The 24,491-nt window shown below is 41.3% G+C and overlaps 2 protein-coding genes across 8 annotated transcripts in view; both read left to right on the top strand.

Annotated features, from left to right (window-relative positions):
* LOC126996144 (golgin subfamily A member 6-like protein 22) overlaps window positions 1-1,940 on the top strand; it is a 169,835-nt gene extending 167,895 nt beyond the window's left edge. For all 5 annotated transcript variants that reach the window (XM_050856368.1, XM_050856367.1, XM_050856364.1 and 2 more), the window contains 2 exons: window positions 1-154; window positions 673-1,940. In XM_050856368.1, the coding sequence (XP_050712325.1) occupies window positions 1-154; window positions 673-771 (253 nt within the window). In that variant the 3' untranslated portion in view covers window positions 772-1,940. The remainder of the gene's footprint in view (window positions 155-672) is intronic.
* Window positions 1,941-2,923: 983 nt separating this feature from the next.
* Window positions 2,924-24,491, top strand: part of LOC126996142 (reticulophagy regulator 3-like) — a 58,192-nt gene continuing 36,624 nt past the window's right edge. The window contains exons 1-3 of one of the 3 annotated variants that reach the window (XM_050856360.1): window positions 3,036-3,172; window positions 6,615-7,557; window positions 14,481-14,639. In XM_050856360.1, coding sequence (XP_050712317.1) covers window positions 7,484-7,557; window positions 14,481-14,639 — 233 coding nt within the window. In that variant the 5' untranslated portion in view covers window positions 3,036-3,172; window positions 6,615-7,483. Of the gene's footprint in view, window positions 3,173-6,614; window positions 7,558-14,480; window positions 14,640-24,491 lie in introns of all 3 variants that reach the window. The other 2 variants (XM_050856359.1, XM_050856361.1) reach the window with 2 other exon arrangements.

Here is a 24,491-nt window from a genome sequence, read left to right as displayed (position 1 = left end):
AGGTGTGAGTGTGCTCAACCAGAAGACAGAGCTGCAGAAGGCCATGGAGAAGCACAATGACAAGAAGGTCCTGAAGGAGATCCAGAAGGAGAAGGAAGCATCTCTCACCCCATTCCAGAAGGCCCTAGATGAGCGGGCACAGAAGCTGGAACAGGTGGGTCTGGCGGGAGCAATATACAATATTTCTTGGCTGTTCCACATTCTTGTATTGAAATTAGATGCACCCTCCTCGTAATCTCTCCTCATCTTCCTTATTGCATTGCTAATCCTTCCAATGCAAAACAAAAGCATGGAATTGATGAATAATAAGGTGAAGCAGCTATTTAGGTCTTCCCTGCTCTGCACTAGTTTGTTTTACAGTGTTTTTTCTCCTGTGATCATCCTTCTTTGATTACTTTTGCTGTACAGATAATATATGTTCATATTTGCTCTGATAACAATTTACAAACAGTGCAGTCAATGAGTTATTGTTAATATTATGTATTGAATGTTTTAGGTCACTTTAATAATTACAAGTCCAGAAACACAGCCCTATGAATTAAACCTCAAGTTCATTGTAGAATTGCTTTGCTTCACACTCGCTCTACTAAGAATGTGTAATGCAGTCATAAAGCGAGACACACCTATATGTGCATAGGTTTGACTTCCAAACTTTATCTTCTCTTCTCTCAGATGGAGAAAGCCGAGAACAAGGACCCAGAGAATGAGAAAGCCACGTGTGAATTCCAAAAGATTCATGCAAAAGTTCGTGCCAAAATGGAGGTGCAGTGAGCCTGTCAGCGCCACCATGTCTGATGCGTTACTGAGGATACTGTAAAAAGGAAACAACGAGACGACAATATTTAGGCTAAAGAACTTCATTTGTATCACTGGAGAGTTTTATGCTTTGTAAAATGGTTAGGAACTCTGTACATCGCAGGTTTTCCTACCTTTTCAAATTCATTCTCATGTATTTTCATCAGACTGCCTAAAGAGCTTTCAATCTAGCAGAATATTTTTTTATATATACCATATAAATATATATATAGATGTATGAATACGATAGTGTACACAACCTCACTCATGTACAGATCTCACTGAATCATCCCTTTCCATAGCAGTTTTTAGTGTATACATGATTTTAATATTTTGCCGAGAATGTATAGTTCTATTGACAGGGTTTTTAGTGTGTCTACGGTGAGGCATAATCTTCATTTGACTTGTTACACTTCAGAACTGCCTGCATCCACATATGAAGGAAGTGTGTGCAATTGTGTGTGTGTGTGTGTGTGTGTGTGTGTGTGTGTACATTAAGAGGGCACAGTATTTGCACAATTCTCAGTATGTCAACAAGTCAACAAGCCATGATCGCTGTGCTTTCGTCTTACCAATCCAGTGAGTGCATCAGCAGCAGAAAAAAATAGTAAGGTATATATTCCAGTTTGATTGCATCCCTCCAATTAGTACTCATATTACAGGAAAATCATTTGGGGAAATCAAATGTCATAAAAAAGACAGTATAAGCTTTATTCTGACATTTCAAAATGATAATATAACTTGACTCCCTGATATGAGAACTGTATGATTGTGACGGTATAAACAAACTGAGAAGTATATCACCTGGAGATGCAGGAATGAATGGTAACCGCAAATGATGTCACAGGAATAGCCATCTGTTTGTCGTAAGCTGCAGAGCCCTCAGAAGGAAGGAATTAAGCTGATGACATGCTTGTTCTGAGGGCGCCACCCGTTGTGTTAGTCTCTCCCTGGTGCCTGCACATGTGTTGTCTGGAAGAGTTTGTAATAGTCATGTTTTAAGGTGAACCGCTCAGTCATGCTTGATTCCCGTTTGTTGTGGAGTGAGTCACGCCAACCCAATGCTGGCTGGCTCTTGCATTACTTTTCTGTGTTAATGTTAAGCTAAGGAAATGTACAAGAATAGTTATAAATGAAGAAACTCATTTGTTTTCCTTTTTACCTCCTATGCCTTTTGATTTTGTGAGGAAAAAAAAACTTATCTGCCCTGTTACACTGTTTCTGTACACTATGCTATCACTACAATTCATTAAGCACCACAAGATCTGCATGACTGTAAATTCAGCACTGTACTAAACTTTTTTCAGTTTTGGAAATAGCATTCAACTTTGCAACCCCATTCTTCTAAGCTACCTCTAGATGGCTGCCTTGCAAAGGTGACTAAGGGCGTAACATGTAGAGTGCCTGAACACTTAGAAATAAAATGGTAAGATGTTTAAGTACCTATGTCAGGTTAGGGGAAATGGTAAATTCACTGAAAGAGTAGAATTGAGGAGTACATACATAAAGATTTGTGACAGGTCTAAGAAAGAATGAACAGATGCAGGGTGTAGGTTATTTATATCTACACAACTGGAAGTAAGGTAAGAACGAGCTTGACAAAACAGGCAGATCTTCAGCAAATGTGTAAGCTTACACTTGCATTAAGGTTTTCATGGTAAGAACTCCTCTAATTACTAATGTCACAGGCCGCAAAGTATATAATTGAAAAGGTTTGTATCCACTGCAAGATATGCATAAGAAATATTATATGTGATGCGTCTCGTACTGATAGAAACTTAAGTGAAAGCTCATAACATTTTTGGAAGAGCGTTTATACTCCATAGTTACCCTTTAACGGAGGCGGTTCTCTATGATGTTTGTTATTGTTTTCCTATCAGCTGATTGGACGAAGAAAGGTGCCAGCGATCATAATACTACGTCCTCTATACCAATCCCATTACCTTAGCCTGTCCACACAACAAACAAATTAATCAAAAACAAGAAAATCAGAACATAGCACTTAACATTCCTTACACAGTAGACATTAGAAAGGAGGAATAATAAAGCGAATACAAAAAACCGCGGTGGCAACTCGGCCCGTGTGTGGTGCCCTTATGTCGCTCAAGCCTTGTGCGCACCTCAGTGAGTGTCAAGCGCTGGGAGGGAGAGGATACACTATGGCGTCTGTGAGAAATGCCTTGCTCAGGTTGTGGCCCTTTAAAACGGACGCCACGGACGGTCACGGGAGTCAGTGTGGCAGGAAAACCGAGGCACGGAAGATAACGCGCGTGCTGGGGCCCTGGGAGTCGTCCGTGGTGAGCCTGCAGTCCATCCTCATCTGGGAACGGCCTGGAACGAGTTCGGGCGCGGTGGTGGCGGTGAACGTGCTCTTCTGGTGAGTCTCGTTCCTCGTTCCCTTTGTTGTGAACGGCGGAGGCACGTGGGAGGCTGTCAGGGGGGCTCGAAGGGTGTTCCGGGGGTTTCGAGGGTTGACAGGGTTAATGTCTGTGTGTGTGTGAACGTTCTTTTATTAGGTGTTTTTACGTCATTTTTTAGGTGATTTTTACGTTTTTTTATAGGCGATTCTTACGTTCTTTTTAGGTGATTATTACGTTCTTAATAAGTGATTTTTACGTTCTTTTTAGGTGATTTTTACGTTCTTGACTTTAAGATGATTTTTACGTTCTTTTGGGGTGATTTTTACGTTCTTTTTAGGTGTTTTTTTACGTTTTAGGTGATTTTTACGTTCTTTATATGTGATTTTTCATTCCCTTTCCTATTCTTTTACCTTCACCTTTTCCATTATGCATGTAGCGGGGTTCGAAGGGTGTTCCGGGGGCAGGAGAGTTGACAGGCTTGGTTTTGTGTCTGAACGTTCTTTTTTGGCGTTTTCGTTCCCTTTATTTCCTCATTTTCTTTTCCATTTTGCACGTTGGAGGCTATCAGGGGGGCTTGAGATTTACATGGAGGCATTGACAGGCTTGGTGGGGAGTTGTGTGAGAGAGAGAGAGAGGTCAGGTGAAACGCTTCTATTCTGTTATGGGTTAAGGGGCGGGGCAGGCAGACTCACATACTGACTAAGGAGAAAGCTGGGAAGGAACGTAACTGTGTGTGTGTGTGTGTGTGTGTGCGTGCGTGTGTGTGTTGATGGCATTCCTTGGTGAGTGTTTGTTTGTGCACCCCAGGCAGGGTTATGTAAGGTCTGGCACAAGAGGAGACGTGTGTGAGTGAACTGTTGTGATATTGTTTATATTATACTCAATGCACTGCTTGTTGTCATGTGTATAGGAGTTTCTTGACAGGAAGTACACACACACACACACAGGAGAGAGAGATAGTATATATAAACAAACAAACAAACAACAAAATGTACCACACACACATCAAACATGACATTCAAAACACACATACAACAAAGATCTGTGAATCATTTATACCAGAATCCATTACCCTTTTACCTGATTATGTCACTCGCACATACTAGGTACTACTACTACTACTACTACTGCTACTACAACCATCCACACCTAACCTTTCCCAGTCCCCTTAGCCTTAAGAAGTTAGCACAGACACAGACAGTCAACCACTTCACCTGACTCACACAGTGTCTTCCCTGTTACTCAGCACATCAAGAGCTCTCTAATAAAAAGTGTAGCTTATGAACAGCTCAGGAGAGACTTGCCACCCCGCTAAGTAATCCTGCCTTTGTTAATTTGTTAACGCTTTTATATCCGTTATTAGCTTCAGGCTTGAGAGCTTCTTATTATGTATATGTGTGTGTGGAGGGTTTTATTAAATGCTGCAAGGCATTGTAAGAACTGATGAATTTAATATACAGCAATTTGGATTGAATGAAGATTTACTGTATGCATTATTTTTCATGTAATGTGTAACTGTTCATACCTTACAATCCTTATGTTTTTTTATGAATGTTGTTATATGTAGTTTTTTCATATAAATGTTTCTTGTTAGTGTGTTCATTAGATAATATTATAAAAGTTAAGTTACCGTATAAACTAAAATATAAAACAGAAGTGTCTGGATATAAAAGGAAAGAAATCTAGTATATATATCTGAAGTGGAATGTTTAGCTTGTGCAACAATTATACCCACCCTTCAGCCCTCTGCTATTTGCATATTTTAAAAGGTCAGTCATCCATTACTGCACTGTCGCTCTCTCTATTAGGAGCCATGACCATTCACTTTTTTTAGGTCGCTATTGTGCAACAGACATGATTGAAAATCCATGGAATGCCCTGCCACAGTAAAAGAGTGTGTGGAATGTCTAGTGTCTGGCAGCTCTCCTGTCAAACATTTGCTTCACCGGGTAACCTTCCGTTTCATCATTTAACGCCCGTTCTTAACTCACCTGAAATCGTTCTTCCTGCCACCCACCAATGCAGTTGTGAGACAATAGTTTTAGTTAAGAATTGGGAGAAGAAATATTAAGATGATTTAGTAGGAAAATTGAAACGTATTGGTATATTGAATTAAATTTTCATTTAACACCTTTTTGTATGATAAATTTACAGAAGTAAACGTTAGTCTCTATAGGTAGGCTGAGTAATGTACGAAGGAGCATTTGCTTAAGTAATAACAAACTCAATATTTACTTCATGTGCAAATTTAGTTTAGGGAAGGTAAAGAAAAGGAAGAAAATAAAGGTGTGAGAGAAGGAGGGTAAGAAAGGAAGTGAAATAAAGTTTTTTGTATGTAAGAAATAATGGTACCCAACTAGAAAGTGATGGACAAATAAATGTGCTCTGTGATTATTGTACATTTGTGAATTATTATCTATGTTTGTCGGTGCCATGTAAGAAATCCTGATAACTGACGAGAAAGTACTGACTGCTTCATTAATAGTGCAATAATGCAATACCAAATGTCAGAGAAGAGCTTGACACACACACACACACACACACACACACACACACTATAAAAAAAGTCAAGTACCACCACATGAGACTTCCTTTTGTGGCAGAAGGTTCAAAGGAAGTAAAAACAAGACTGGTGGAGATCATTCAAGATATCCCAAACATTTTAGCTTGAGAAGAATGTGGAGACTGCTTGGCATCAGTAAAGAATGTGGCCATGTTGCTGCTGCTGGGGACAGGCAGTCTGGCGGAAGCAGGAAAGAAAGGAAAAGTGATGCAAGTTTTATTAATCAGTGCTGACACCTGAACTGAATATTATGTAATGTTATTTGCCGCTTAACAGTAAACAGGAGCACAATAGTAACATTTACAACTTTTACATGAGCAGCAATTAGCAGTTTTTTGTTTTTGACCTTGAGATGGCTCCTATACTATAAAAAAAATATCTGATGGGTACGGTATGTTAGAAAAAAACAGTTGAGAAACAAAAGTAACTAAGAAACAAATGAAAAGTACGTATATAAAAGCAAGAAGTTTGAAAAAAATACTGCTTGGTGTCAACAGAAAGTGAGATTGTGTGAAGTATTTAAGAAACAAATAGATATACATGAAAAAGAGGCTCAAAAAATATTATTGGCTATTACTTGGTGTGTAAATAAGTAAGATTGGTGGGAAAGAGAGGTCTGATTGCAGCGTGTAAAATAAGGGCGTGTTGCAGAAAGGAAAGGTATTGATCAGCCTTGGCAATGTAATAGTGTGGACCAGTGTGTCGTTATTGCATATTAAAGAAATTTGCTGCCCTAGAGGTAAAGAAGAGCGTAATATAGTTCTCTGCACTGATAATATTAAAAGTCCGATTGCAGCTATTGTACACGAATAACTTTAAGGAACAAAATATGAAATTCACAAACTTCAAAACCATTTCCTTACATTTTTATCGTTATTTACTTCACTGTTAAAAAGAAAGAAGGAAGTCACACGTATAGATAGAGAGAACAAGAGCAGGATAAAATAACAGGAAGAAAGTGAGTCATAATGATAGAGAACAGGAAAGAAGGGGATAGATAAAAGTAAAGAGAACAAGCGTAAGATAAAAACACGAGGAGGTGACAGGTAAAAATAGAGAGAACAAGAGAAAGAAAAACAGAAGATAGTGAAAGGTAATCACAAAAAGGACGAGAGAAAAAGAAAGAAAGTGACACATAAATGAGAGAACAAGAGAGAAAAAAAAATAAAGTGACTCTTAAAGACAGAGAGAACAAGAGAAAGATAAGCAATATGAGAGTAAAGTGACAGGCAATGATGGAAAGGACAAGAGAGAGAGAAAAAATAATAATAATAGTTTTATTTCGCCCAGCGGCATATATAAAAGACGGGACAAGACGAATGAATGAGATCGAACAAGACACATACTGCTTAAATAATTGACAACTTATAATTATGTACGCGTGTGCACAGCACACTTATGCACATTCTACACGTACAGAAGGCTCAGCCACTCCCGCCGCATAAATCCACATACATAGGCCGAGCTCTGTCTGATGGAGGTGATGATGGAGTTCCCAGATTGTTCCACTCTACTCCTCATTCTGTACGTAGTGTGGCGACGCAGCACAGCCAGACAGTTCATCCCGTGCCCGGTGAAGGCCAGGGATGAGCTAGTCCATCTAGGACGCCCCAGAAGCCGCTTGAGGATGTCATTATGACAGACCCTAAGATGGTTCATGGAGGCAGCCCTATACCGCGACCACAGCGAGTAGCAGTGGCCCCTGAATAACTCCAACTTCACCTCCGTGCTGCAGAAGGAGAATTTCCTCAGCAGCGTGTTGCCGATGACTGTGAGCTCGGTGGTCTGCTTCTTGATGTCATCATCATCAGTCCGTTCCCTGTTGATGAAATGGCCCAGGTACGTGAATCTATCCACAAATGTAAGTGCACTCCCACTTAGCCACGCTGATGTCTGGTAGTCCACCCTGGAGTGTGGCGGCGGCACTACCGTGCACACTGTCTTGGTGGTGTTGTAGACAATATCGTGCATGGCAGCATATGCCTGACACACACCAATAAGGTCCTGCAGAGCCTCCACTGTGGGGGCCATCAGTACCATGTCATCAGCATAACTCAGCGAATTGATGCACTTATGTAAGTGGCAGCCTGTGCCTGTGTCACGCAGAATGGCAGTGAGATCATCTGTGCAGACATTGTACAGGTAGGGAGATAGGATCCCTCCCTGGCAAATACCATTGGCTGTCTTAAATGGCAGCAAAGTGGAAGCCCTCCGTTTTACAACAAATTCCTGGGTAGTATACCAGTACATTAGGAGCTTGACAATGTACCCAGGGGTTCCCCTTACAAGCAGTTTATTAAACAGCTTCCAGTAGTTCACTCTGTCAAAGGAAGCAAAGGTAGACAGGTGAGCCCCTGGAAGTGTAGTTCAGATAAAGATAGAGGACAAGATAAGAAGAAAAAGAAAGAATACGTTGACAAATATAGAGAGAAAAAAGTGGCAGATAGAGATGATGACAGTAATTAAAAAAAGAAAACAGCAACAGGCAAAAATAGATATGATGAAGGAAAACAGTGTATACATATGCCGGCTTGTCAGGACAGCAATGTCAAAGAGAGAGGGAGAAAATAAGAGAAAATAAAAGCCAAATGCAGTCTGATGGTGTTTGGTAAGCTTCTGAATGTGACTTAGGCTGTTGTTAGTGATAGTGTTCGTCATAAATATAGAGGCGAAGGAAAACATTGTGTATAGTTGTGCCGGCTTGTCAGTTTAGCAATGTCAAAGAGACAGGGAGATAATAAGAACCAAGTGCAGTCGATGGTGTTTGGTAAGCTTCTGAACGTGACTTATGCGGTTGTTAGGGATAGTTTTCGTCATAAATATAAAGAGGCGAAGGAAATCATTAAAGAGGGAGAGAAACCAAGTGCAGTCTGATGGTGTTTGGTAAGCTTCTGAATGTGACTTATGCTGTTGTTAGTGATAGTTCTCTAATTATCTTCGTCCTATCAGATCTGACAACCTCTCAGACACACTAATGAGTTTAATGAGTCAAAGGGGTGAAAAAAACACTTCTTTATCATTTCCTGGTGGTGGTTTCTTCCCTGTTGCCACCTGCTGATTTGAGGGAAGGTAAGAGTGTAGGAAAAATAATGTGTAGATAGTTAATTTATTTTTGGTGGTGGTATTTTTATTTATTTATTTTTTTATTTTATTTTAGGGAAAGGATAAATTTTTAGTGATGGTGTTAGTGGCGTTTTTGTTTTTATTCAAGCGACTTTTATTTAATTAAGTGAGTTTATTTTAGTGGCAGTATTTATTTATTTTTTATTTATTTATTATTTTTTTGGGGTGGAAGTATTTTTTTTATTTTTAGTGGCATTTTTTATTTTAGTGGCTTTTATAGTGGCAGTATTTTTTTGTGACATTTTTAGTGACTTTTATTTTAGTGACTTTTTTTTATCTTAGTGACAGTATTTTATGTTAGTGACAGTTTTTTTTTATTATTTTAGTGACAGTATTTTTTATTTTAGTGACAGTTTTCAAAGGTACAGAAATATATGACATGATTGTAGTAAAACATTAATATCTCTATGATGTTATGATGAGGAGTGCTTGGGGTGGTGGTACAACATCCATTTCTTTTTATGCTCTGATGCCAAGAAGGTTTTATTGAGGGGAGTGATGGTGGTGGTGGTAAAACATCAATCTCCCAGTGTTTTGATGTTGGGGTATTACTATGGGTGTTGTTGTGTGTTGAAGTCTTTTGGGTGGTGGTAATACATCAATTTCTTTTTATGTTCTGATGCCAAGAAGGTTTTAATAGGAGGAGTAGTGTTGATGGTAAAACATTAGATCTCTCAGTGTTTTGATGTCAGGTATTTTTATTGGTGTTGTTGTGTGTCTTGAAGTCTTTGGGGTGGTGGTAATACATCAATTTCTTTTTATGTTCTGATGCCAAGGTTTTTAATAATGGGAGTGGTTTTGATGGTATCAATTTCTTTTTATGTTCTGATGCCAAGAAGGTTTTATTGAGGGTGGTGGTGTTGGTGGTAAAACATTAGGTCTCCCAGTGTTTTGATGTCAGGGTATTTTTATTGGTGTTGTTGTGTGTCTTGAAGTCTTTTGGATGGTAGTAATACATCAATTTCTTTTTATGTTCTGATGCCAAGAAGGTTTTAATAGGGGGAGTAGTGTTGATGGTAAAACATTAGATCTCCCAGTGTTTTGATATCAGGGTATTTTTATTGGTGTTGTTGTGTGTCTTGAAGTCCTTGGGGTGGTGGTAATACATCAATTTCTTTTTATGTTCTGATGCCAAGAAGGTTTTAATAATGGGAGTGGTGTTGATGGTAAAACATTAGATCTCCCAGTGTTTTGATGTCAGGGTATTTTTATTGGTGTTGTTGTGTGTCTTGAAGTCCTTGGGGTGGTGGTAATACATCAATTTCTTTTTATGTTCTGATGCCAAGGTTTTTAATAATGGGAGTGGTGTTGATGGTAAAACATTAGATCTCCCAGTGTTTTGATGTCAGGGTATTTTTATTGGTGTTGTTGTGTGTCTTGAAGTCTTTGGGGTGGTGGTAATACATCATCATCATCGTTTAACATCCATTTATTCCCTATGGTGGGTTTGGACGGGATATGAACTTCCTCCACTGTTGCCGGTCCATAGCCTTTTCTTCCTTCTCATATCTTCCTCCACCACCCTTCTCCACATCTTCATTGGCCTTCCTAGTGGTGGTAATACATCAAGTTCATTTTAAGTTCTGATGCCAAGGTTTTATTGAGGGTGGTGGTGGTGGTAAAACATTTGAGATCTCCCAGTGTTTTGATGTCAGGGTATTTTTATGGGTGTTGTTGTGTGTGTTGAAGTGTTTGGGTGTGAAACCACTACCACCACCTATCAGCACATGGCCTTAAAAGTGACCCCATTATGAAGACAAACATTAGTGATAAACCTAGTGAACTATTTTATCTCTCCCTCGTACCCAACATAACCCTGCTCAACCGTACCCTGCCCTGCCCTAAATCTTGCCTACCCATTGATTAGGCGATTGGATGGGTACAGTTAAGTTAGCATTAGTGATAAACCTAGTGAACTATTTTATCTCTCCCTCTTACTTAACCTAACCCTGCTCAACCCTACCCTGCCCTGCCCTAAATCTTGGCTACCCATTGATTAGGCGGTCGGATGGCTACAGTTAGGTTAGCATAAGAGCATAAAAACTGGTCTGCCTCGAAATGGCTATAAAAAGAAGAAAACGATGGTGCTATATATACTTCCTTATTAGATGTGTGGTTGAGAATTTTGTTTTTTTGGTGATTAAGAAGCGTATGAGAAGTTTTGAGAAGGTTGAGAATCTTGTTTTATAGTGACTAAGAAGCGTATGAGAAGTATAAGGGTTGGGAATCTTGTTGATATGGTAATTAATAAGCGAATGAGCATAAGGGCTGGGAATTTTGTGTTTTTGGTGATTAAGAAGTGTATGAGAAGTATAAGGGTTGAGAATCTTGTTGATATGGTGATTAATAAGTGAATGAGAAGTATTAGGGCTGGGAATTTTGTGTTTTTGGTGATTAAGAAGCGTATCAGAAGTATAAGGGTTGGGAATATTGTTGATATGGTGATTAATAAGTGTATGGGAAGTATTAGGGTTTGGGAATCTTGTTTTTGCTTAGTTTGATTAGTATAAGACTGATTCCTATTGCTTACTAATGTCTGTGATGGTTAGGTTTGATCATGGAGGTAGAATTGGTGGAGTCGACACGGCCCGCTAATTCCATTCATTGAGGTGAAGCCGACGAACTGTCAAATTTACAGCCAAAAGATGCTGGATGCCCGGGCCTGGCTGAGCCCATTAAGAGGGAGCCAGACCTGACAACACCTGACACCTGGCCGTAAAAATGACAGCTCAGGCGGATTCACTTAATTGGGCTGATATCGACTCCACCAATTCTACCTCCATGGGTTTGATGTTCTTCACCCATGAAACAATAAGTGTCAGGTTTTAAGAAGTAGAGAAGTGTAGGAAGGCTTACTATTGCACACTGATGCCTTTCCTTAGGTTTTATTTATATACTTCCCTCATTAAATAAGATGATTTAGCATAATTGTAATACGTACTTGTTTTGTTGTTGTTTTTATAGATGGATGGTCAGGAAGCTTGTTTTGATGAGAAGAATGTTTGTTTAGAGAGAGAGAGAGAGAGAGAGAGAGGTAGTTCATCCGTCCCTTCACCTTTTATTTCCTCTCCCTCCTCCTACTTAAGTGGAGAGAGAGAGAGAGAGGAGGGGGGTAGAGTGGCCATTGAGAAAGGATATTAGTGCCTCTTTGTTTTTGTTTTTATTGTCGTCCATATTTACTCGTCTCGAAATGAAATGAAGTTGAAATTATTATTATCATCATTATTCCTGTTTTGATGGAAAGGATGTTTATTAAGAGAGAGAAAGAGAGATAGCAAGAGTCACTTCCTTTCTATATATCTCCTTTGTCATGCTGATCATTAATATTATCATCATTATTATTAGGTATTATTCTGATGGGTCACTAAAATGTTACGCAGTTATTGTTATTTTTACGTATTCTTACTTATTGTTATTATTATTCTGCACTCATTTATTATTCTAATTGGTCATTGGTGGCTAAAATCTTACGCATTTATTGTTATTTTCATTTATTCTTTCTTATTGGTATTATTATTCTACACTCATTTATTATTCTTATTATTCTGATGGGTTATTGGTGGTCAGAAATCCCACGTATTTACCTTCGTGTGGGCAAGAGACGCTGGCAAGCAGTGGGAGTTCCCTAGGACACTGCACCCTTAAGTTATCTCTCCTTCGAGGCATTCACCCTTAAATCTCTTGTGGGATATTCATAGGCAGCCCCTGAATTAGCCTCTACTTGGCTCACCACCATAAAAAGAAGTAGGTAGCTGTATATATTGAGGCACGCACCTTCCTATCTATGAACTGATGATAGGAGTTGCAGAGTGATAGAGATTGCGTCATTGAGTGTGTGTGTATTTACCTAGTTGTAGTTTAACAGGGCCTGGGCTTACGCTCGTGTGGTCCCGTCTCCGTATCTATAATTATCCAACTTTTCCTTGTGTGTGTGTGTGTGTGTGTGTACAGTTGATAGACACCTCACTATGCCCTCAAACAGTCTCAAAATAGCGGTATCAAGTCTCCCAAAGCCATAAACTGACGCAGCATCTTAAGCACTGCCTCGTGAGTGACACCTGACATGCAGTTTTATCCCCCGTGTCTATTATCAGCTTAAAGCCTCCCCGTCCACCCTCTTGAGTGCGCTAAAAGAGTGGTCACGCCAGGCACACTAACAGCCAGAGATAAACAGAAATACATTCAGGTCACCCCATAATAGACGCGCACTAGTGATAGTGAGCTCTCCTATACATAAATAGACGCCTCATATGCTTGCGATGTAAAGAAAATAAGACTTACATTTCTGATATTGACCTGTCCTATACATAAATACACGCCTCTGTTATTGCGTTGTAAAGAAGATGAGCGGAAATACACCCAGGGCACCCCATAAAAGACGCGCACTAGTGATATTGAGCTCTCCTATACATAAATAGACGCCTCATATGCTTGCGTTGTAAAGAAAATAGACTTACATTTCTGATATTAACCTGTCCTATACATAAATACACGCCTCTATTATTGCGTTGTAAAGAAGATGAGCGGAAATACACCCAGGGCACCCCATAATAGACGCACACTACTGATACTCACCTCTCCTATACATAAATACACACCCCTCTTGTACCTCTCTTATGCTTGTGTTTTAAAGGAAGGATAAACGTTAATATACTCAGGTCACCCCATAATACACTACTGATACTCACCTCTCCTATACATAAATACACACCTTCTATGCTATACACACCCCTCTTATACCTCTCTTATGCTTGTGTTTTAAAGGAAGAATAAAAATAAGATAGAAATATACTCACGTCACCCCAAATACTCACACCACTGATATTTACCTCACCTATACATAAATACACACCTCCTATGCTATACACGCCCATCTTATACCTCTCTTATGCTTGTGTTTTAAAGGAAGAATAAACATTAATATACTCATGTCACCCCACAATACTCACTACTAATATTCACCTCTCCTATATACGCAATACACACCTCTTATGCTTGTATGTTAAGGAACGATAAAATGAAGATAAGGAAATATATAACCCCAGGGCACCCCAAAATAGACTTACACTACTGATAATCACCTCTCATATACATTAATTTTTTTTACAACAAAGGAGACGGCTCAAGGGCAACAAAAAGTGTATAAAAAAAACCCTCTACTCACCGCCTCTTATGCTTGTGTTGTTAAGGAAAAGTGGGGAAAATCACGTATAATTGAGTCTCTATTATTTTTTTCAGAAACATGTGCAAATTTTGTGTTATTGTTCATGAAAATAATACGTATCCACCGACTCGTTATTTTCTACGGTCAGTACCTTCTTATCATTCCTCCTCACGTTCCTTCCCACTTCCTCCCTAATCCTATCAATACACGCCTCTTATGCTTGGGTGGTTCAGGAGAAATGGGAAATATCACGTATAATTGAAAGTCCTTTTTTTTCCAGAAAGACGTGTACAAATCTTGTGTTACAGTACATAAGATAATACTAATTCTTTTTATTGTCTCTTACTAGCACATAACAACCCATTACAGTTTCAAATGTATGAGAGTAATAACATTTTTTACATATATCATTTCATTATCATTTGACTCTGTTGTGGTATATTATTAACCCGAGTCCTCTTCATGCCCCGTACAGGCTGGTGGTGTGGAGTGAGCTTCGCGTCTACTTCGTGGTGAGCGTGGCCGCCCTTGCCGTCTTCCTGCACCACCAATGGGTCCACTCCATCTGGCCCGAAATTCGTGTACCTAAACCGGAACCGGACGATGCTGAAGAATGGACCCCCGTGCATCCCAGGTGTGTGTGTGTGTGTGTGTGTGAGGTATATGTCTCTCCTTTTGGTTTATGATTGAGAGAGAGAGAGAGAGCTGTACGTCACTCCTTTTGGCTTATGATTGAGAGAATGAGAACGTGTGTGTGTGTGTGTGTGTGTGTGTGTGTGTGTGTGTGTTCCTACCGTACTTGTATTTTTAATGACTATGATAAACTTTACTTTACCTGGGCACTCGATTTTTGAGCGTGTACCTTTCTCTGGGCATAAGATAATAAGAAAATAATGTGATTCTTCCCCTTGTAGATAGTTTTCTTTCTCAATTTTTTTCCTCCCTCGTACGTTTTAGCTCAGAAGTCACATAGTTCTTTTATTCAACTCGTTCGTATATGCTTTTGACACGCACGACCTCGTTTATTAAATCAGTCATGTGAGAGTTACGTATAAATAAATATATAATAAAAAAAACACTCCTTGACCCCACGTTTGACATTTAAAATCGTAATCCAAGGTTGTTATTCAGACACTACGAAGGTATGTCCAATTAGAGAGAGAGAGAGAGAGCATAGTTTAGATCTGCAGGCACATAGCTTTAAAAATAGTCACTCAATTTACTTCTGGGTAATACAAAAAGTAATCAAGTGCATACTCTCTCTCTCTCTCTCTCTCTCTCTCTCTCTCTCTCTCTAATTGGACATACCTTCATAGTATCCGAATGACAACCTTGGATTACGATTTAAATGTCAAACGTGGGGTCGTGTTTTTATTTATTTTATTTTTTATTTTTTATACACAACTCTTAACTTGGTGTGTGTGTGTGTGTGTGTGTGTGGCTGGCGTAGCTGTTTATTTACATGTGGCGCCTCGTGGCCTCCAAGTGTGGGAGCAGGGGGGGAGGGGAAGCAAGGGAGCAAGGGAGAGCCAGCCACACCACTGCGCTACGCTTCCTGAGTGGCCCAGGGAGGAGGAGTGGGGTCAGGGAGAGGAGCGAGGCCGGTTATGTAAGATCTGAACCGCGTGGGGCTCGTCCGACTACTTCTACACTGATAAGACGGAGAAGAGCACGAGGAGGGAAGAGGGGGGGGAGGTTGTTTTGAAGTTATTTTTGGATGACGAAGGGGAAGAGAATGTGAGGAAGAAAATACTATTACCACTACTACTACGACTATTACTACTTCTACTACTACTACTGCTACTACTACAATGATTAGACGGAGAGACAGTAGGAGCACGAGGAGGGAAGAGAGGGGGGCAGTGTAAGGTTGTTTGTTATGGAATATTTGTGATGACGAAGGGAATTTGTGAGGAGGAGAATACTACTACTACTACTACTACTACTACTACTACTGCTAATACTACAATGATAAGACGGAGAATAGAGTGAGCACCAGGAGGGAAGAGGGGGCGGTGTAAGGTTGTTTGTTAAGGAATGTTTGTGATGGCGAATGGAAAAAGAATGTGAGGAAGAGAGCATGGGATGACGAACGTAAAGATAATACAACAAAATACAGAAATACCACAGAAACAGAATATTACAGAACGGTATGGCTGAGAGGAGAGGAGCACGAGTAGGGAATTGAGAAGACGGTGTAAGGTTGTTTATATATGAAGGGATGTATTGGATGATAAAAGGAAAGTAAAGACTACAGAAAGAAAACAAGAGTACAGATTGATAAGAAGAAGGAAGAGGAGACGGTGTAAGGTTGTTTATTTATGAAGGAATGTATTGGATGGTAAAAGGAAAGAAAAGACTATAGAAAGATGGAGTAAGGTTGTTTGTTAATGGAATGTATGGGAATGAGAATGTGCGACTTAGAAAACAATACAGAATACTAATAGAATGATAAGACAAAGAGGGGAGGAACACAATGGAAGGAGGGCGTAAGGCGGATTTTAAAGGAATGTATTGGGATGAAGAAGGGAAAGACAATGCTGCAGACTATAATACTTCAGAATGATGAGACGAAGAAGAGACGAGAAGGGAGAAGGAGAGAGTTTAGGGCTGTTTAAAGGGAATATGTTGGATGGCGAAGGGAACGAGAATACCACAGAGAAACAATACCACAGAATGATAACACAAAGAGAGGAGGAACATAAGGGAAGAGGAGAGTGTAGGGCGGGATTTTTAAAGGAAATGCAAGGTATGGCGAAAAGAGAATGATTATGTACTTGAGGAACAGAAAGGAGGAAGGAAAACAGTTCATATGCCGTTGCGCGGAAGAAAACTCATTGCTATAATTATTTTCTGGTTAGGAGGAAGAGGGGAAGGAGTATAGAGAGGAATAAATGGTTTTAGGGTATGTATGCTATGACAGATGGAGGAAAATATGTATTCAAAGTTCACTACATAAGATAATGCAAAAAAAAAGCACCAATACCTCCTTACTTGAATTAACATGAGTAGAGGATAGAGAGACAAGGTTGTTCTGAGGAGATTGTGACATGGCAAGTGGACAAAGAACGAGTAGGATGTCGAGGGATACAAAGGAATTGATTACTTAAGGACCAGGAGGAGGAGAGAGGAGAGGAGGATGGGTTAACAGTAATATATGGGATGTAATTACACTTAGGACTTGTGGCGGTGTGTGTGTGTGTGTGTGTGTGTGTGTGTGTGTGCTGAGGCAGGGCAAGGCGTGGTAGTTTGCCAGCTGTGTGTTTACTCTTGAGTACAAAAATATACAGATGTACAGAGTGAGTGCCCGGGCAGGCCTAGACGCGCCTGCCCGGGAAAGGCTACGCAGGGATTGTCACTCTGGTATTGGCACCATATTCTCTAACGTTTCGGGACTTATTTAGAATTAACATGAGTAGAGGAAAGAGAGACAAGGTTGTTCTGAGGAAATTATGACATGGGAAATGGACAAAGTGAAGGGATATCCAGCACACCAATACCACATCGGAAACACTCCACTATCCACCACAGAGGCAGAGAAAGACCTGGGAGTGTATGTTACCAGGCTACCAGTGAAGGGATATCCAGCATACCAATACCATATGGGAAACACTCCACTATCCACCACAGAGGCAGAGAAAGACCTGGGAGTGTATGTTACCAGGCTACCAGTGAAGGGCAAATCCGTGCCAATCGCAGCGGGCTGGTTAACAAGACTTCTGCCCAGTAACCGTAAAAAATCACTCATGAGAACCCGACTTATCTCATTTGTGGTCTTTGGTAATATTTGTATTGAGGGCTGAAGCTTTGAGAATGTGGAAATATTTGTATTGAGGGCCGAAGCGTTTGAGAATGCGGGCATAGAGTCCAACGTGCCAAATTGTCGTACTCAGCCTCTTATATTTGCTGATTTCCGACCCCAAACCTGTCTCCTTCATCCCGATAACTAGATTCATTTATAGTTATGATTGAAATGGTTAATCCGACCCCAAATCTGTCTCCTTCATCCCGATAACTAGATTCATTTATAGTTATGATTGAAATGGTTAGGTGTTTGTGTTTTTTTGCAATAGTCATGGGTCAGAAACTGGTAAATACGATGTTCTGAGTACGATAATCTGGCAGCGGTGGCCCTGACTGACTGGTTCTGCTTTGCTGTGGACGCGCAAAGAGCTGAGACATGCGTGACCTGTGGCCTTTAAAATGTAAAAAAAAGAAAATCGCCACAATATGCAATCCGATGAGTAGGAAGTGCCATGATAAAGTTGACCTGCAGGAAGGGTTACCTGGTCGCTTTCTGTCACCTTGGTCACCTTATTCGGCTTCCGCTCAGGTATGCGTAAGGTGAAGACATACATATCTGATACAAGTTGACCCAAGACTTCTGAGGGGTAACACGTGGGTTGACTACTGATACAAGGGTGACGAATGGGAAAAAAGTTAGCCTCTATAACATGAAAAGAGTAAGAGCCGTATTTTAAGACACCATCGCTTCTCACATCAACTATTTCTAAAGGTCAAAGAGGGGATCAATCGGGTTTTCATGAGTGTTTTTTAAGGTTCATGGCACAGAAGAAGGGTCAAACTACCACCAGGGTCATAAAACTACCCCTGGAAAGGCCTACAGCTCCTACGAAAGCCATGTCAAATATGTGAACTTGGGCGACGAAATGTTTTAAAATACGACCCTAAGCATCCAATATGAATTTAGGAAAAAAGGAAGAAACCAATAACCACGTGAGATATGATTACCCTCTCCCCACGTAGGCAAGTGCAGCACATCTTAAATATTTAGTAAAAAGGAAGTATTATTATTAAAGTTGTATTTATTCAGAAGTCAAGTTTTACCACGAGTACACAAATATTTTAATCCCGGAGCTCTGCGTGGTGTTGTTGGTAGCCAGGGTTAAAGAATTCAGTATATTGCTAAAAGTCGTGTTACTGTGTGGTGAATTATTGCAGTGTGTGTGTGTGTGTGTGTGTTTGTTTGTTTGTTTGTTTGTTTGTTTGTTTACTTCCTTCCCTCTCTTATTCCTTCTTTCGTTCCTTTGCTCCTTTCCTTTCCTCTCATTTCTTCTTTCGTTCCTTTGCTCCGTTCCTTTCCTCTTCTCTCTCCCCATCCCTACCCATGACTATTTCCCTCCCCTTCCCTCCTTCCTCTCTTTCCTCCTTTCTCTGTGTGTGTGTGTGTGTGTGTGTGTGTTATGAATGGCCAGGCTCTGTTCCCGGCATCTCATTCACCAGTCAAGGCCGAGGGTTGATATTTGAGCCCTGAGTCAGGATTAATTTACTACGCCTGAATCAGAAAGGCTTCAGACGCTTATAAGAACCAGTACCCCTTCCCTTCTTCTTTCCTTACATTCCTTCCTTCCCTTTCCTTCCCCCTCCCCTTCTGTCTCTCCATTCCTTCCCTTCCCCCCTTCTTGTCTTTATTTCCTTTTTCCCTTCTATCCTTCCCTTTTGTCTCTTCATTCCTTCCTTTCCCCCCCTTCTTGTCTTCTCTTCCTCTTTCCCTTCTTTTCTTACCCTTCTGTCTATTCCTTCCCTTCCCCCCCTTCTTGTCTTTCCTTCCCCATTCCTTTTTCCCTTCGTCCGTTCCCTTTCCTTCCTCTTCCGCTCTTGTCCTTCTCTTTTGTCTCTTCATTCATTCCCTTCCTTTTTCTCCCCTTCCTCTTTTCCGTCTTTCCTTCCTCTCCTCATTCTATCCTTCCCTACTCCTCTTTCCCTTCTTTTCCTTCCCTTCTCTTCCTCTTTTCTTTTTTTCCTGCCCTTCCCAATTCCTTTCTCAACTTTCCTTCCCCTTCCTGTCAACCCCTTACCTCGACTTCCTTTCCTTTCCTTTTCCTTCTCATCCTTATACCTCTTACTCTGATTTCCTTTCTTTCCTTTTTCTTCCATCACTTTTTCTCTCCCTTTCCCTCCTTCCTTGCTCTCCCTCCCCTCCTTTCCTGTTTGTCCTTCCTCTTTCATCTCCCTTCCCTGCCGTCCTTCCTTTCCTCCCTCCTTCCTGCATACATAGTTGGAGGGAAGGAGAAGGAGTAGGAGGAGGAGGAGGAGAGGGTGAAGCGAGGGCGTCACATACCAGGAAGAAAGAAAGAGTTGGGGTCGTGCCATACTTTCCTCGTGTGTGTGTGTGTTTACGTAAGACAGGCCATAGGGTCGACCAAGGGAGGTGAATGTAAACTCGTGCAGGAACCTGAATTTACAGTTTACAGAGCGCGCGCTGCACTGATCTGACCTTATCACGGCGTGGCATTATAAAAAGTTAACCTTGACAGCTGGTGCGTCGCGTCTCTGGGGTGCTGCAGCCTCTCTCTCTCTCTCTCTCTCTCTCTCTCTCTCTCTCTCAGCAGATAATTAAGTAGAAAGGTTAATCGGCCGCACGTCACGAATCTGCTATAAAGGTTATGAATAAGTCTTTTGCAGTAACGTTCATCTATGTATCAAATATTACGTTTCAACTCATCTTTTGTCTCTTGTTATTTTTGTGTATAATTTTTCTTCATGCATCTGGGCAAGTAAATCATTTCATAGTTACGTTAGTCTGTGTATCAAAATTAATATGTGTAACCCTCCTTTCGTCTCTAGTTATTATTTGCATGTCATTTCTCTACATGCCTCAGGACGCAGTAAATAAAATCTCTTATGCTATACACACCCCTCTTATACCTCTCATATGCTTGTTTTAAAGGAAGGATAAATATAATAAACATAAATACACTCAGGTCACTCCATAATAACCTTTCACTACTGATAATTTTTTTTATATCACTGTAGAAATAAAAAAGTATGCTCTCCTCCCTACCTCCATGCCTCCTCCCTTTCCCGCCACTTTCCTCGCCGCCGCCGCTCGCTTTGTGGCTCCAGCGGTCAGCCTTGGGAGCGCGGCGTGGCTGGCTGGCTGACCTTGCGGCGGGTGGGCAGAGGTCCGCGCCGGCCAATGGTAGGGCTGGCTGCGGAGGTGTGTTTGTGCGTAGTGCTGGGGGGCGCCGCACACGGGCCCCGAGCCAAATTTACGCATTTTTAAGGGGAGCATTACTATTTAAGTCTTCTACGTGCTACGGTCATGGGAACCACCACATAAGATTTCTACGTCTAAGGAAGCATCTTAAGATCTCTGCGTGTTACAGTTAATTGAAGCACCATTGTTTAAGATTTCTATGTGTCAAGGGAAGCACCACGATGTAAGATTTCTACGTTCAGGGAAGATCACTAAGATTTTTACATGCTACAGTTAAGGGAAGCACCATTGTTTAACATTTCTACGTGCTACAGTTAAGGGAAGCATCACTGTATAAGATTACGTGCTACAGTTATTGAGGGAAGAACCACTATTTAATATTTCTACATGGTTCAGTTAAGGGAAGATCACTTTAAGATTTCGTTGTGCTACAGTATATTCCATCCTCCCATGTGGACGTAAGGGGAGGGAGATGAAAGAGGAAGGGGAAGGACAAAAAAAGAAAGGAGGGGAAGGAAAAGGTGATGAAAGGTCATTACAGTACTATGCATGTCATGTCTCAGTAGAGGATATAAGGAAAAGATTGAAAGAGGAAAGGGAAATGGAGAAGTTAAGGAAAGGCAAAGGAAGGAAATCAAAGTAAAGGAAGGAATGAAGGGAATGGAGGAGTGAAGGAAAGGCAAAGGAAGGAATGAAAGGGGAATGGAGGAGTGAAGGAAAGACAAAGGAAGAAAATCAAAGTATAGGAAGGAATGAAAGGGGAATGGAGGAGTGAAGGAAAGGCAAAGGAAGGAAATCAAAGTAAAGGAGAGATAGTCAAACAAAGAACGTAACGCATTTGAATTGACGAGATATTTAAAAGTTACAAGAAAGGTTGGAAGGAAAGGATAGCGTAGTAAACAAATGTGTTGACTGGCTTAGTGTGTGTGTGTGTGTGTGTGTGTGTTCTGGCAGGCCCCACCAAGCACGCCACACCACATGACATATCCACACATCACCCCACTGTCCCGTGACGCAACACTTGGTTTGTCTTTGTGTCTTGTGGTATCTTGCCGCCCCGCGCAGACACCTCCATTGTTGAGAGATAAAGGGGAGGGTATCAGGACACCTCTCCTCCCGAAATTGACCTATCTTTCGGACACTCCTCTTGACTCTTGTGGGAACAGTGAGTAGCGGGCTTTTTTTCCATTATTGTGTCCTTTTTTTTCTTGAGCTGTTTCCTCTAATGTAAAAAAAATTTATATACCTATTCTCAAACCCCGGCGCCCGAACTCTCACATTTGACAAGGCTTTCGTAGGAGTTGTGAAGATTCCCAGGAGTAGTTTTATGATCCTAGTTGTAGTTTGATCCTGTGAGCCTACAAAAACACTCATGGCAACCCGACTGACCTCCTTTTAGGCCTTTGAAAACAGTTGATGTGAGGTGGATGGATGCGTCAGAATACCAACCCAAAAAAAGACTCGTATTCGGTCAACTAACATAACATAACTATTCCTCCTCCTCCTCTTCACCTTATACAACATTCCTGTCTTCCGTTCCACCCTTCCTCTTGTCCTGTCCCTTTCTCTTTACCTTCTTTCCACCTCCCTTCATTTCCTCTCTTTCCCTCACCACCTTTCACAACGTCCCTACCTTCCTGTTTACTCTCCCTCTTACCTTCCTTTCTGCTCGCCCCCTTACCTTTCCTTCCTCTCTTCCTCTTTCCACCTAATACAAGTTCTCAAGATTCCTTTCCACCCTTCCTCTTTACCTTCCTTATCATTCCACTTCCCACTGTTGTTGTTCTGTCTAGATTTAGGAAGGAAGAAGAGGAAGAGGAAGACTTGATATGGGAGTAAACACGAGTCTTCCCCTTATTTTCCTCCCTCCATCTCCTCTTCCCCCTTCTCCTTTGATCTTCCTCGAGTTGGTCACGTTCAAGGTACAGAAGCATTGTCAAACTCTCACTTGGCTCTTTAACTGTCAGCGTATCACTAGTCTAATTGTCAAACTTTCACTAGGCTCTTAAACTACCCATGGAAGTACTAACACAAGCACTATGAAAGCCTTGGCAAATGTGGGTGTAAGGCCTGAGAGAGAGAGAGAGAGAGAGAGAGAGAGAGAGAGAGAGAGAGAGAGAGAGAGAGAATGCAAGTGTCAAGGCCAGCTAACTCACAAAATTCCATGCGGTGACTGAATTTGCGTTATTATTCTCTCTCTCTCTCTCTCGTGTAGGTGGATAACCATTACGAAACAGCGCATCACGTGGCTTACTTTGAGGTCGCCTGCACTGACACTTCGCTTCTACGCATGTGCAGAGAGAGAGAGAGAGAGAGAGAGAGGGAGGGAGGGAGGGGGGGGGAAGAGGCGGAGTCTAGAACGGCGTGGGTTGCTGTTGATATTGTTTTTGTTGCTGTGGAAAGATACTGATTAACATTACAGAGAGAGAGAGAGAGAGAGAGAGAGAGAGAGAGAGAGAGAGAGAGATAGTGAGGTAATGTCTAGTATTCCATTATAGTAACCTTGTATAATGTTTTCTCCTCCTCCACCTCCATTCCCCATTCTCTCCCTCTCTCCTCATACACTCCCATTCGACCTTCCTTTTCCCTTTCACTCCCCACACCTCATTGTAATCTCCTCCCCATCTCCCTCGCCATATCCTACTCCCACACGAGGCTATAATATTATACTCCCCATGTCATACCTTCAGCTTCATCATCATTCAACTGATATAAGAGAAAGGGTTGAAAGTGAGGAGGAAGGATAGGGATGTTGAGGGTGGAGACGGAGAGAAAGGAAGGAAAGGGAAGTGGGAGAGAGATAAAGAGTGAGGGAAGGAAGAAAGGTAGGGAAAGGTAGGGACGTTATAAAAGATGGAGAGAGATGAAGGAAAGGGAAGTGGAGTGAGAAAGAAGGTTAAGAGGAAGGGTAGAAAGGAAGGTCGGGAACTTGTATAACGTGGAAAAAGGAAGAGAGGAAGGAAAGGGAAGAGGGAGAGTAAACAGGAAAGGGACGTTGTGAAAGCTGGAGAGGGAAAGAGAGGAAATAAAGGGAGGTAGAAAGAAGGTAATGAGAGAGACAGAAAAAGAGGAAGGGTGGAAAGGAAGACAGGAATGTTGTATAATAAGGTGAAGAGGAGATAGAGGAAGGAAAGGGAGGTGGAAGGAAGGGAAAGAGAGGGACGGAAGCGAGGGAGGAAGGGAGGGGATAAGCGAGGAGAGGCCAGAGGAACCAGAGGAGAGGGAGTGTGGGGATGGAGAGAGAGAGAGAGAGAGAGAGAGAGAGAGAGAGAGAGAGAGAGAGAGAGAGAGAGAGAGAGGTAAGCTTTAAAGTTAGGTTGTTGATTCTAGCTTGGATACGAGAGAGAGAGAGAGAGAGAGAGAGAGAGAGAGAGAGAGAGAGAGAGAGAGAGAGATGGGGGGGGGTAGAGTGGCCATTGAGAAAGGATATTAATGCCACTTTGTTTTTTGTTGTTGTTGTTGTTGTTGTGTGTCTGTGTGTGTGTGTGTGTGTGTGTTGATGACGGAAGGATATTAAGCCTAAGG

Source organism: Eriocheir sinensis, chromosome 9 (genome assembly GCF_024679095.1).
Source record: "Eriocheir sinensis breed Jianghai 21 chromosome 9, ASM2467909v1, whole genome shotgun sequence".
Lineage (NCBI taxonomy): Eukaryota > Metazoa > Arthropoda > Malacostraca > Decapoda > Varunidae > Eriocheir > Eriocheir sinensis.
Note: the sequence above shows the minus strand (reverse complement) of the source record. Positions and strands in the feature narration are given on the sequence as shown.